Source organism: Nematostella vectensis, chromosome 9 (assembly GCF_932526225.1).
Source record: "Nematostella vectensis chromosome 9, jaNemVect1.1, whole genome shotgun sequence".
NCBI lineage: Eukaryota > Metazoa > Cnidaria > Anthozoa > Actiniaria > Edwardsiidae > Nematostella > Nematostella vectensis.
Genome location: NC_064042.1, coordinates 12036971 through 12051238, shown reverse-complemented (window position 1 = coordinate 12051238; position 14268 = coordinate 12036971). Strand labels below are relative to the sequence as shown.

The 14268-nt window shown below is 41.7% G+C and overlaps 2 protein-coding genes across 4 annotated transcripts; one reads left to right on the top strand and one right to left on the bottom strand.

Annotated features, from left to right (window-relative positions):
- The first annotated feature begins 1106 nt into the window (after positions 1–1106).
- Positions 1107–8837, top strand: LOC5512374. Of its 2 annotated transcripts, none has more exons than XM_032381813.2 (10): positions 1107–1320; positions 2157–2273; positions 3544–3631; positions 4091–4130; positions 4203–4300; positions 4548–4646; positions 4923–4984; positions 5074–5107; positions 5647–5806; positions 6814–8837. In XM_032381813.2, the coding sequence occupies exons 1-10, from the start codon at positions 1265–1267 to the stop codon at positions 8322–8324; spliced, it is 2265 nt and encodes a 754-aa protein (XP_032237704.2). In that variant the 5' UTR covers positions 1107–1264; the 3' UTR covers positions 8325–8837. The 2 variants fall into 2 exon arrangements, with proteins under 2 accessions (XP_032237704.2, XP_032237703.2); XM_032381812.2 differs by having other exon boundaries at positions 1108–1320; positions 5644–5806.
- Positions 8796–14205, bottom strand: LOC5512393 (protein CFAP107). Of its 2 annotated transcripts, XM_001632685.3 has the most exons (5): positions 13799–14173; positions 12300–12410; positions 11247–11424; positions 10672–10703; positions 8796–9014 (listed from the first exon to the last, which is right to left on the bottom strand). In XM_001632685.3, the coding sequence occupies exons 1-5, from the start codon at positions 13901–13903 to the stop codon at positions 8835–8837; spliced, it is 606 nt and encodes a 201-aa protein (XP_001632735.1). In that variant the 5' UTR covers positions 13904–14173; the 3' UTR covers positions 8796–8834. The 2 variants fall into 2 exon arrangements, with proteins under 2 accessions (XP_001632735.1, XP_032237705.1); XM_032381814.2 differs by lacking the exon at positions 12300–12410 and having other exon boundaries at positions 13799–14205.
- Positions 14206–14268: the final 63 nt, after the last annotated feature.

Sequence of the window (14268 nt, the reverse complement as noted above, 5' to 3'; positions counted from 1 at the left end):
CGTCATTATGCAGAATCTAAGCCGATACCTTATTGGTTGGTGATGTCGCGAGAAAAAAATACATTGATAGCAACCTTATGGCAACTCTATGTACTCAAATAATATGGTACTATTTATTTCCAACATGTTTTACTTCGTATTTCTACTCGGATCTGTCTATTTTCCGATTTTTTTAATGAATCGGGTTCAATGAATAATAAATGTCTACATAAACACTCTACAATTGAATATTAGTTTCGGTGTTAGCAGCAGCGCAAAGTCTCCTGCTGCACATCCTTATGGGTCAGTATCCCACGAACGATTTTCTAGATTTTACGCATGTTTTGATTGGTTCACTAGATATGGCGCGAACGGTTTCAGGGTATGGAAACCAAATTGTGATTGGTCGATTCCGGCTGCGCAGGAGACTACGCATAGCACCATGTGTATAGAAAATGTATAGAAAGTTGTGAATTATGCGATAAATTCCTCGTGGCCGCGAGGGGGTTCCTGTGGGATGCGCCGTCCTGTCTTTCTGTCTGTCTGGAGGTATCTCTTGTATTTGTCGTATCTCTCTTCTCGAACAATAAAATATTTTTCCAGCACATTTACTTTCTCTTTTCTTGTATTATCGTTTTATTGGTTATCATAAACGGAAAAATCAAGGTTTTCAATCTGGCTTGTGCGACGTCCCCTTGATTTAATTGATTATACAATTAATAAAATAAAAAAAACTCTCTGCCCCTCTCTGACAACATTCTAGTTCCCTGTACGATATTACTTTAGCAGGCCCGTACCCAGAATTTTTCTTGAGGGGAGGGGGCGAAATCGGTGGAACAAATTTTTTTTTTTTCGGGAAATTATTGCAAAGAGATGCAACGTTAAAATTCTAAAATAATCTGTCTCGTTCGAATGGAATTTTAACACTTTCTGCTTATTTGGATTTTGCGACTTCTCCACAGTTTGTAAAATTATATATATTCAGGAGTTCCGCCTTTAGCAAGGGCAAAATCTCAACATATTTTTTTTGTCCTGTAATCAAACAAGTGATGGTTATCGGATGGGTGCCCTGTGCAGGGTGAAATAGAGTAGCGACTGAGTCCAGCAACCCGTTGCCATGACAAGTCAACATTTACCTCTGGTCACGTGACCATTTACGAAAGCGCGGCGGCCATAACAAACCTCCGATGCCAGAGGAGAGAATATAAGATTTGAAATAAGCAGGGTTTGTTTCACCTTATAGCTCCAAAATTTCGGCACCCACACGGTTAGGAGTTTGACTGGAATGACTATAGAATCCAGCATGTCGTTCGATCCGGCTCACGCTAGACTTCGTAAACGGTAAGGTTGATAACTCGAGCAAGATCAAGGAAAAATAACCCCCATTTCTAACGAACTATCGTCGCTTATAGTACTAGTAGATTATAAATTGTATTTGAATAAAGAGATGATAAAACTTGGGTATATTAAAGGACACTAGGTTTTGCTGTAAGTTTTCTTGTCGATATTATCTTCTAATTTGAGTTTGAATGCTACACAAATTGAATGAACGAGGTGTTGAGAACATCAACACTAGCCTCCGGCTGACTAAGATTGCTGCAAATATTGATTAAGCATTCAGCGAAAAACGTGAAGAATTGTTAAAAATCTCAGAAAGTCTCGGAGAAGATAATCTACAATGTGGATTTTTGAATTGTGATTAAAATTATCTTTTCTTGAGCTGCATTATTCACAATAAGTTGTCATTGCCATCAAGTATGCAAGTAATATCATGAGAGGGTTGTTGATAGGAAATAAATAGATTTGTAAAGGGTATGCCAGAAAACAACGCAACAGAAATGGTATATCCACCTTGCCTTCATATACTGATTACAGCATTATATAGTTTGCTTCACAATTTTCCCACAAATTTCGTAATTGTGCTACTTTTTAAGCTATTTTTATTCCTGTTTACACCATTTGTTTTAAACATACATTCCTATTTCTAAGAAATGATACACCAACATTTATTTTATAGAAAAGATGAATAACACAGGCTTTATGTAAAAATCCTCCCCACTAAATAAGATGAAAGATAACAAGCCAAAAATTTCACACGTTGATATCCAGAATCCTAGTAGTGTTTAAATCAAGATGACACAATAAACACTTACACCACATTTCCATGTTGATTCCAGAGCTGCTAAACAGCTGAAACAGACTACTGCAGAGCAACTTGAACAAGAGACTAAGAAAATGGAGGAGCGTATACGAGCCCTTAAGGAACAGATGGTGAAGGAGAAGGAAGACAGAGAGTAAGGATCAGGGAATAACATTAAAGAGTTTAAAAAAAGTCTAGATGCATGTGTTGTGGTTTCAAATGTGGCATGGTTTGAATTTTTTTCAAACTGGTTTGAATTTTTCAAACTAGCTCATTTTTGGATACCTAGCATTCTAAAAGGGATTTTATTTTTGGGGAGTCATTAATAAAACAGGGGCTTGGATTTTTTGGGGGTTGGGAGGTGTAACTAAAAGAACTAGATAAAAGATTATGCAAATATCTCCTTTTCAAACCAGTTTTAACAATTTCAAACCAAGAAGCATTTCAAACCACAACACAATGCATGCATGCTTACAGATTTTTTGTCTGTGATTGCATACATACTGTAAAATGTGAAAATAGGGGAAATGGCATTAGATTTGCCCTCTTGCAGTCTTTGAGCAATTCATAAGTGTGTGTGCCATTCTTGATACAATTTATGGATGAAAGGTTTAGCTGGTTTAGTGGAAAGGGTCTATTTGGAACCCTCTCCACTCATCTCATTGTTAAAGCCCCTTGGGAAGACAGTACAAGAAATTTTGGAAAAGAAATGTGGCTCTTCTAGGCCTAGTGTATGTTGGCTTTTAGTACCAGTTGACTAAGGCTGACAATGTTGGCTTTGAGGTACCAGTTGTCTAATGCTGCTTACATAAGACAGGTAGCTCTGCTAGGCCTAGTAATTTGGCTTTGAGGTACCAGTGGATTAAGGCTGACAAAGTTGGTTTTTAGTACCAGTTGCCTGAGGCTCATTAGCGCTGGGAGCTATATTTCTGTCCTTTACACTCTCGTACATTATGACATTAGACCGTTTTCAATATGTTGGGTGTGCAGGCGGGCCATAGCTGATCCAAAATGATGCAGACAAAGGGGAATTGACTCTAGCCCCAAATTTCTGCAAAAGAAGCACTCTGGCAGCATTTTCAATAGCTTCGTCTGTTAACTTCACTTTGTACTACATTTAAGATCAGCTGTGGCCCCATAGTCTGTGGCATTTTGGATGTACGCGCAACATCTTAAAAACGGTCTATAATGACACACTGATGAGCTTGTTGAGTACCTACTGAATATCTTATACTTTAGAACCACTAAAATGTGATATCCTTTGATATACAGTATATGGGTCGACTTACCAAGCCCAATTCTTGTAATTCATATTACAATAAACTTTTTAAGAGACAAAAAAGGGGATCCATAGTTGTCCTACTAAATGTGAGCTCTACTGTATGATAGCCCAGTGCTTAAACCAATCTCCTGTATTTCAACAGAAAAATTGGTGGTACACGGTGGTCATCAGGAAAAACAATAAACCCTCAATCAGCAGCAAATAAAAAGTCTGAAAGAAAAACAGATAAGGTACTGTACTGCCCATAGTGGTTTGAAGTGTTTTCATTCACCAGTTTTAAAGCCGCATTGTCACCAGTTTACTTCTGGTCGATTACATAACAATCATTGATGATTTTTAAAGGAAAACGTGAAACATATTTCAAAATATTGAAAGCAGTATGTCTATTGGAAGTTTCTTTGAGGATGTGATTGATAATTTGGAGCGGATGGTCTGTTAAATATTTCAGATTCTAATAGATTCTTTTTCTTTTTACGTTTGAGGTTCCCGTCTTGACAATTTGGCTTTAAATTGGCTTCTAATCACGCCATATCTCTGTAAGGTGCCAACCGATCAAAAAGTAACAAAAGTTTGAATGATGGAAGTCAGAAAACAGTTTAGCTGTGGGAAATTATTGACAAGAGTTAAAAATTAATATTGAAAATCGTAGTAAATAAAGATTATGAATGAATTTCTTATTTATCTCCTAGGGGCCAAGAAAAATAAAAATTCTCACTGATGAACCATTGTGTAAGTACCATTCACTCTATGTGTCCCTCAACTCCAAGCAATGATTTGTTAATCATTCAGCTTTTTTTACAGCAACATATACATCAAAGAAGACAGCACTGCGAGAAAGTATTAATGAGACATTCACTGGCCCTGTTTGCGGTCAGTGTGAAAAAGCCAAGGCCACACTGGTAAGCACAGCAAGACCTGTGCCTCAATATGATTGGCACTAAGTATCGATTCAGCTTTTTGCACAGCAAAAAGTCAACCAAAAGGATTTGCACTTACAAGTATTAACATCAGCTTGGAGACTATAGAAAAGGGTCTGAAAATCAGTTGTTTACAGTATCATGCATCTTCCCTAGGGCTTTAAGTTATGCTAGTTTAATAATTTTTGTTGTTGTTGTTGTTGACTTTGAGTTTCTAATATCTTCTCAGGCCTGCAATGAATGCACAGAAAGCTATTGTGTCAGCTGTTTTATGTCGTTCCATAGAAAGGGAGCTCTACGAGCACACACCACTCGAAACTTGGACCAGGTACGGTACATCCTGTATACCTCAATCCAATCTGTGTGTTTTTTCGGTTTTATTTTGAGTATCTTACACAAAGGTACCTACATTCTCATTAGCATTGATTTTAGTGACATTATCCGATTTATCACTCAAGTGCCTTTAATTACAATTTGTAACAATGCTATTTGATTCTTCATTAGATAAAATAATGCCATTTAGTGAATAAGAAAGTTGTTCCATGTTTCAAAAATGTAAATATGTAGTCTCTTCTCACAATCTTGTTTTATTTCTCTGGTTCAGTTTAACCAAGGGTTTCATGAGGAAAAACAAACCAGCAGAGCTCCAAAGCCTGAAGAGAGGAGGTAAAAATGCTTATTAAAGAGTTATTACTTTGACTCCTCTTCTTTCTCAATGTATGTAATAAGATAATACATTTTTTCATTTTTTTTAGCCGAGTGAAGTTGTCTCATGGAAGCACTTCCCAGGTTGGTAGTAGAAAAAAATTTGTGCATCATATTTATGACAGATCTATCTATCTATCTATCTATCTATCTATCTATCTATCTATCTATCTATCTATCTATCTATCTATCTATCTATCTATCTATCTATCTATCTATCTATCTATCTATCTATCTATCTATCTATCTATCTATCTATCTATCTATCTATCTATCTATCTATCTATCTGTCTATCTGTCTATCTGTCTATCTGTCTATCTGTCTATCTGTCTATCTGTCTATCTGTCTATCTGTCTATCTGTCTATCTGTCTATCTGTCTATCTGTCTATCTGTCTATCTGTCTATCTGTCTATCTGTCTATCTGTCTATCTGTCTATCTGTCTATCTGTCTATCTGTCTATCTGTCTATCTGTCTATCTGTCTATCTGTCTATCTGTCTATCTGTCTATCTGTCTATCTGTCTATCTGTCTATCTGTCTATCTGTCTATCTGTCTATCTATCTATCTATCTATATATGTATATATATATATATTTCTTATCTTGATGTGTTTTACCAGCAGAATAGCTCTCTTGAGCAGAAGACTGGTGGTGCGCTACTAAATGGAACATTTGACGAAGATGAGAGCTCAGCTTCCTTTGCTCAAGCCCTCAAGGAGTGGAGAAGTGCGCAAGGCAAAGACAACACGTGGGTGAACCCTGAAGACTCCCAGCCAGCAAAAGGTATCATCTATTTATTGTTAAAGCCGCATTGTCACCAGTTTACTTCCGGTCGATTACATAAAAATATCCGATGATTTCTAACGGAAAACGCAAAAAATATTTCAAAATATTGAAAGCAGTGTATTTATTGGAAGTTTCTTTGAGGATGTGATTGATAATTTAATGCAGGTGGCCTGTTTAATATCCCGGCTTTTAATAGATTCTTTTGTCTTTTAACGGTTGAGGTTTCCGTCGGACCTCCGGAAGTAAACTGGTGACAATGTTGCTTTTTAAAAAAGAGGATATAGAGGCTTTTTAAACAGGCTATAGAGGCTTTTTAAAAGAGGCTATAGTTGTAAAAACAATGATTACTAGATTCTCTCGGAGCACTTTATTACAAGCTTAATTTCCATTCCAACCAGCTGTGATCCCCCTAGCTATGTAGTTTGCATATAGTAAATAGTTTCATTGTGGAAAACTCTATCCATCTGTTATTTGAGTGCAGTCCTGCGTTACTGTATCTTGTTCCACACACCTATGCATGGCCTCAATTCATATATGGCAATGTAGATGATTAGTCAAGGGACACCACAGCCTCTAGAGTTTTGCTTGTCATGCCAAACCGTCAGTTTGCAACATTTTGGCTTAGTGTTACTCAAGACGGTAATATGACAGGCTTGCAACTGGGTAAAAACGCTTACTGGTTTTCCAAAAAGACACCTAGAGTAAGTTCCAACTTAGAAAATACAGCATATGTTGCATTTGTATGTGCATATCTTCGTCTGAAAAGATGTCATAGTGATTTTAACTTTTGCTTTGGTTCATATAATACTAAAGATATCAGTCTCGTTCTAAGATCAATATAACGCGATTGACTTAAACACTGTTGCTATGCGGGTATACAGTTTATCGTGGAAAGGATATACTCATTATTATGAAGATAAAAACGGATAGAATTTAATAATTTACACGTTAACCCTTAAAAAGACATCTCTTGTATTTCCTGACATTGGGTATTTGAATTTCAGTTAAAGTGGCTACATGTGAAACAAGTACTGTACCAGAGAAGCTGACGCCGATCGACATGAAACTGAACTTCAGCAGCAACTCATCGCTGAGCTACCTTGACCGGCTTGTCCTAAAGAAGCATCGTGAAGAAGGACGCACTGCGTCAAGCCCTAAAAGCGAGGTGAATACCAAGAAAAACTCCCCAGTAAGTGAGGAGCTTCAAAATGAGACAGACCAGGGATATGGGATTAACTACAGGGAGATTTTCCAGAGTCTTGGAGCGCAGACAACGAGAGACAAGGCTTCTTTGAATGGCTACGAACGTTTTACTAGCCCTTCCAAAGGCGCCTTTATCATTGAAGAAGTACCGGACAATATCCCTGCGGAGGAAGCTTTGTGTATTGTCGACGAGGGACGGAACGAAGAGGCTGCACCCCAGAGGCCAACCTCGAGAACTGGGTGTGTCAGCATAATGGGGATGACCGCCTCAGGGGACTTCAGACCAGATGCTGATGATCTACATGCGGGCCCACCCCAACCGCAAGTAAGCACTGGCTCAAAGAGCTCTCTTGGAGGTTCCAAACCAAGTGGTAAATATTTACCATCAAGAAGTCAGTCCGCAAGCGCTGTACCGCGTGTCTGGAGCCCTAAACCGGGCTACAAAGGATTGTCAAATTTCTTCCTAGTCGGGGTCGATGCTGAATCTGCGAGCGAAAATCCACGATCTGAGCCCCGCTATAAGCCTTCCCCACCCAAGAACCCCCGCACCCCATCTCCACCCAAGAGAATCAGCCCAAAGTTACTTGCGCAGGGCGTGTGGAAGCCCGATGAGAGCGTCTACGCTTCCGAGGAAATCTCCCCAATGGCTGATAACGATCGTGGCAAGTATCCTGGCGGTGGGCCTGTCATTCCACTCGTACAAGAACCAGCAGACGCGCAAGACGCGGCGAACAACAACTCCCCGAGGAATCGCAAGCTAAAGATCAAGAAAAGGCTAAGCGACGGTGACAGTCGCTTGAAGGACTTTGGGATAAACGACTTCCTGAAGGCGTCCCCTGTACCGTCCAAGTTCTCGGAGGACTACTACGACGTCCACAGGGTGTCAACAGTCTCGCCTCTCTCGCTGTCGCCCAAACCACCACAGTTACACTGGTCCGACGACGACAGCGACGATGACGTCATACTGGAAGTGACGTCACGGGCGAGTATGCTGGAAGTGGCAAAGGCCGAAGAGGACGGGCTGAGACAGGATCAGGAGGATGACGATAAGGCCACCCTGGAGGACCTAACGTGGGAGCTCGCTTCCACCACAGGCCGCCTGACGCACTGCGAGGGCGACCTTGACGAGATGCTAGAGCCTGGGGATAGCTCTGAGGTGGACAGCATCGAGGAGGACCCTGACACTGGGAGCACATGTTCGCTGAACGATAGCCAGCACGAGCTCTCGATCCACAGCAGTGACTCAATGGACGAGGAGGAGATCATGATCGAGAGTAGAATGATGGAGCGGGAGGTGAAGGCTCTAGAGTAGCACGTGGACAGTTTGATGTGATCACGTGCCCCACTCGTGAAAGACATGACAATCTAGAGCAGTGACTGCTGGGCGATATAGAAATGACTATTAAAAGCGGGATGATGGAGTGAAAAGCACGTGGACAGTTACTTGTGATCATGTGCTCGGCTTGTGACAATCATGTCACGATAAAGATGCTATGTTTAAAAGCGGGAAGATGGAGTGAAGGCTCAATAATAGCACGTGGACGTTTTGATGTGATCACGTCTTGAGTCTTAAGTGATCACGTGCTCAGTGCGTGATAAGGGCAATGCAGCGATAAGCGAAGGCTCCATTCTAAATACAGTGAAAAGAAAAGCCAATGAAATCACGTCGTTGAACTGTCTGCCTCTTTATTGGTCAGACACATTCATTGTTCTGCAAATTTAACCAGCATAGTTTACGGCTAAAATATATATATTTAATTTAAAAAAAAAAAATAACGCATTGTGTTGTTATTACTTTTTCAAATAAAATCAACGAGTTAGTTTATTTGTTTGATCTAAGAATAACTGGGGAAAATGGGGTAACATCACTTTTCCTATGTCGGTACTTAAAAACACTTTCCGGCTCCCGGATGGCCTGTGGTATCTCTGTAGGAGTCCGGAAATTAGAGCTTGTTTCTGTACTGTACATATCGGCGGTGGGGATGACGGGAAGCGTGGAATTCTGAAAGAATAAAAATCACTTAGGGCCTGTTCACGTGAAGAGGGTTGTTTCGGGGTATGGACAACTCTGGCTTGGGTTCACATGCTTAAAATCAAGCCCGAGATGACCGTAGGTTTAGGATGAATAGCACATTGTAGCCGCCCCTTGATTATCGAAATGACACGAAATCGTTCAAAACATATGCATACTGAAGTCAAAGTTGTCCGTACCCCACGGGACAACTCGGTGTGAGCCGTTCACATGGAGCAAGACAACTCTGTCCCAGGGTTATACCTACCTTCTAGGGGCCCCGAGTTGTCTTGTTTCGCATGTGAACGTTGATTTTTGAACAACAGTAAAGTATGGAGTTTTCACTTGGCCCGAAATAACTCGCCCACCTCCCCCCTTGCTCTTCATGTCAACAGGCCCTTGTTTTGCAATAGTGCCAAAAGTAAGAGAGTGGCGCGATAGCTCATTGGTACGGGGGGGGGGGGGGGGGGGTCGTACGGCCTTCGCTTCTCAAGCAAGAGGGCCGGGGTTCGAGCCCTTGTCAGATCAACTTGGGATTTTTCAGAGGTGAAATAGACCTGGCTCTCTACATTGGGAACTGTGAATTCCTCGTCTTTTCGGATAAGGACGTTAAGCCGGAGGTCCCGTCTCTCATCGCACATCATTAACCTGTATTGGGGGACGTAAAATAACCGCTGGGGACGCTGGCCTGTGGTGCCATCTTCAGTGACAATGCTAACACACTAACTCACTCATGATTGTAAACTGCGTGGATCAGTCCGTATCTACACACTGACGAGTAAAGTCAGTCACATGTGAAGCGCATTTGATCATTTCGTATGTTAAAGAGCGCTATACAAATGACAAACATTTACATTTACAACCGCTTTTACATTCATGTAGAGTAGTAGCGCACTGCAGCATGGGAGAAAATACCGGCTCCCCATGAATGAATACTATTGGCTAATGGCGTCACTGGCTGTAAACAAACTTCTACTTGCCTCGCTTTTGCGCTAAAATTCCACAGGACATAATCTGGAAAACTTCTTATTGGTGGTGCTATGCAAACTCAAGTTGCTTTGGTAATTGATTCCCTGGGATTATGTAAATGAGTAAAAAAAGGGATGTTCACGTGGTACCATTGTCACTCTATTCGAAGCTGCCGGTGGGGAAACTTTTTTATGTGCGACCCACCCACCCGCCCCTAGTAGGAAGCCGGAATTGACTTGACCGCCAGCACACACACCTTACCCTTTGCCTGGCTTGGGCGTGTCCCGGGCTAGAGCGATTCCCCACACCCTATTACCATCTCATGAACAACAATACCCAGGGAAGAATAGTATACTATTTTATAGAACTCGAGTAAAGGTCGAGCTAGTTCGAGGCGTCGGACTTGAAAATGGGGACGTCAATTCTTAAGAGACCACAGGCAGCCCAAGGCTACTGTCATTAATTCTATGTATGGCGGTGTCTATGTTGATGAAAAAATATATATTTATTGGTAAAAAGGTAAACAGAGCTTGAAATATCGTGTTTGAGTCTTGCTTTGTTTTATTTTTTAAAGAATGCTCGTATATCGAGGTTGAAGCCCGCTACGAGTTACGGTTATAAATTCCATATACATTCCTTTATAGAACTACTGACATTGACTGCCTGTCGAGAGACTTACCCTTCGATGCAAAAGTCTGTTCTTCTCACTCTCTGAAACACATAATTATATTACGTTCTTCACATTGGATCTAGACTTTTAAATTGATGTCTCGTATTGATACGCTTGATAATTAACTTGTTTTATGTTTAGCAGGGGGGATTAGAAACCTCGTCCTCCTTTAGAATTGTCCTCGCGCTAGATTTATCTAGCGTGTTCTTGTTGTCTACCCCAAAATTAGTCCCATTTAGCTAAAATCCCTTTCCTAGATAACAAAACCGCTTTTTAGTAGAAGATAAAGGGAACAGTGATGATTGGTCGAAGCACTTAGAGAAGTTCGGCAAATTATTACCATGCCACATACCCAAATCAGAAGATAGAGTTATAAGGTAAAGCTAACGTAGCCAGGTATTGTCAGAGATGGGAGAGTGTCATTTCTTTTGAAAGGAAATGCGGCCTGTTGGATGCCTAATCATAGAATGTGCGCTCACCCTTACTACGCGCTTGCTATAGCCCAATCTTTTTTACACAAACCGAAGACACGCAGTCAAAACCCATCAACGAATACCTGCCCATGAAATTGTGGTTCTGCTTACCCGGAACTTGGCGGTCCAGTTTCTCTGGTTTCCATGACGACTGATGTCCATCCCAGCGACGCTTTCCAGGAGATTTTACCCGCATTGGATGCTGGTAGTCTGTCAAGTGTGTGGAGAGACCGCTGGTCATGTATGAGTTGCCATGGTGATTTAGAAGGCACTGCTGGCCTACGCCTTCCTGCAGTAGAAACGTATTATAACATCACGACGGTCCGGACCAGTGTTACACCACGCAGCAAGCTAAAGAAACACACTAAACACCCAACACAAACACTACACAGACCCTCGCCGTCACACTTCACACTGCAAACATACAGAAAGGTTACTGTAACACTTCAAACATCCAGTGCAAACACTTCACAGAAAGCTACTGTACCACTTGTTATTCTCAAAAGCAGGCTACTGAAAAAATTCGAAAATTTAACACAAACACTAAACAGCAAGCTACTGTAGCACTTGTAATACCAAACACAAAAAACACAGCAATCTACTGTAGAACACACACGAACATTCACAAACACTAATAGCAAACTACTGTAAAACTTCAAACATTTAACACAAACACTTCACAGAAAGCTACTGTAACACTTCGAACATTTAACACAAAAACTACACAGCAAGCTACTGTAACAATTCGAACATTTAATCCAGACACTAAACAGCAAGCTACTGTAACACTTCGAACATTCAACACAAACACTACACAGCAAGCTACTGTAACGCTTTGAACGTTTAACAAAAAATAAAACTACACAGCAAGCTACTGTAATACTTCGAACATCTAACCCATTCACTACACAGCAAGCTACTGTACCATTTCGGACATTTAACCAAGACACTAAACAGCAAGCTACTGTAACACTTCGAACATTCAACACAAACACTACACAGCAAGCTACTGTATCGTTTTGGATATTTAACCAATACACTAAACAGCAAGCTATTTAAAAGGAAACTCTTGCAAAAGAGGCGTGTATTACCATCTTCAGCGACAGTGCTTAAACACTGTCTATAAATTGACAAGTAAAGGCAATGATAACCATGGTTCCTTACCCAATTTCTGAGCGCTAGCTGGCGGCGGAGAATTCTCTCGGGTTGCCGTCCCTTGGTGTTTCTGAAGTCTTGCCTTTGCGTACTGTTACCGAAAGAGCGGTCTCTGGGAAACTGGTACCCAAACGCAAAGGCTTTCAAACAATTGATTAATGTCGCTATCTAAGAAGTGCTATTTGGCTTATGGTGCTATATGATAACGAATGCTAGTGGGTAGTGGCTACTGGCGCCATGTGAACGAATGCTAGTGGCTACTGGAGCCATGTGAACGAATGCTAGTGGCTACTGGAGCCATGTGAACGAATGCTAGTGGCTACTGGCACCATGTGAACGAATGCTAGTGGCTACTGGCGCCATGTGAACGAATGCTATTGGCTACTGGCGCCATGTGAACGAATGCTAGTGGCTACTGGCGCCATGTGAACGAATGCTATTGGCTACTGGCGCCATGTGAACGGATGCTAGTGGCTACTGGAGCCATGTGAACGGATGCTAGTGGCTACTGGAGCCATGTGAACGAATGCTAGTGGCTACTGGAGCCATGTAAACGAATGCTATTGGCTACTGGCGTCATGTGACAAATGCTAGTGGCTACTGGCGCCATGTGAACGAATGCTAGTGGCTACTGGAGCCATGTGAACGGATGCTAGTGGCTACTGGCACCATGTGAACGAATGCTAGTGGCTACTGGCGCCATGTGAACGGATGCTAGTGGCTACTGGCGCCATGTGAACGGATGCTATTGGCTACTGGAGCCATGTGAACGAATGCTAGTGGCTACTGGCGCCATGTGAACGAATGCTAGTGGCTACTGGCGCCATGTGAACGAATGCTAGTGGCTACTGGAGCCATGTGAACGAATGCTAGTGGCTACTGGAGCCATGTGAACGAATGCTAGTGGCTACTGGAGCCATGTGAACGAATGCTAGTGGCTACTGGAGCCATGTGAACGAATGCTAGTGGCTACTGGAGCCATGTGAACGAATGCTAGTGGCTACTGGAGCCATGTGAACGAATGCTAGTGGCTACTGGAGCCATGTGAACGAATGCTAGTGGCTACTGGAGCCATGTGAACGAATGCTAGTAGCTACTAACGGATGCTAGTGGCTACTGGCGCCATATAAATTATTGTTATTGGTTACTGGGACCATGTGAACGGATGCTTTTGGCTACTGGTGTCATATGAATTATTGTTATTGGCTGCTGGCGCCATGCGAACGAGTTTGCACAATGTGAACAAATGCTTTTGGCTACTGGTGCAGCATAAGCGAACTCGTTTTGCTACTGGCGCCACCAGTAACCAAATATAAAACTAAGGCTAGCTTGCAAAGTTTTTAGAGGAGATAGTAAAACAAAATAGCCATTCCCACCTATCTAGAATGTCGACTGACTTTAACTTTGAATTCCCTGATACAACTATATTTGGCGACCTGCGTCCATTGATAGCGGGATGATTACACAAGCTTGCAATAGTTTCGAGTTCCTTGAGTGTAATACAATACCTGTAGACGTTCTTCAAACCAATTTCCTATGAGCACCCTGTCGATGTACTTCGGCTCAATTTTCCAGCCAGGTAATGTCCATTTGCAATCCTTGTTGTATGGCATCGTCAGATCGATTATTTTAACTTAAAGCTTGCGGTTTCTCATCTTCGTAAGTGAATCAGAGTCTTCGCTGTTTATTCTAATTGTCAGTGACGTCATAGAGGCGAGCGCGCGGCAACCGAAGTTTGGGGTGCTCATTATATGATATAAAATACAGAGCTAGCCTCGCTTCATTTATACGCTAGAACAAGACAGCAATCCATGTGGAGATCCCACATGAGATGAAATAAATGTAAAACAACTCAAGAGGGAACGGGGAGAATTGGATACATTCGGCAAAACAAACCAACCAGCCAAAAGCATAAGGGCGTGGGAAATCACAGAGTTGGTCTCTCGTCCCTGCGGATTTACAAAATAATAAATGTCAA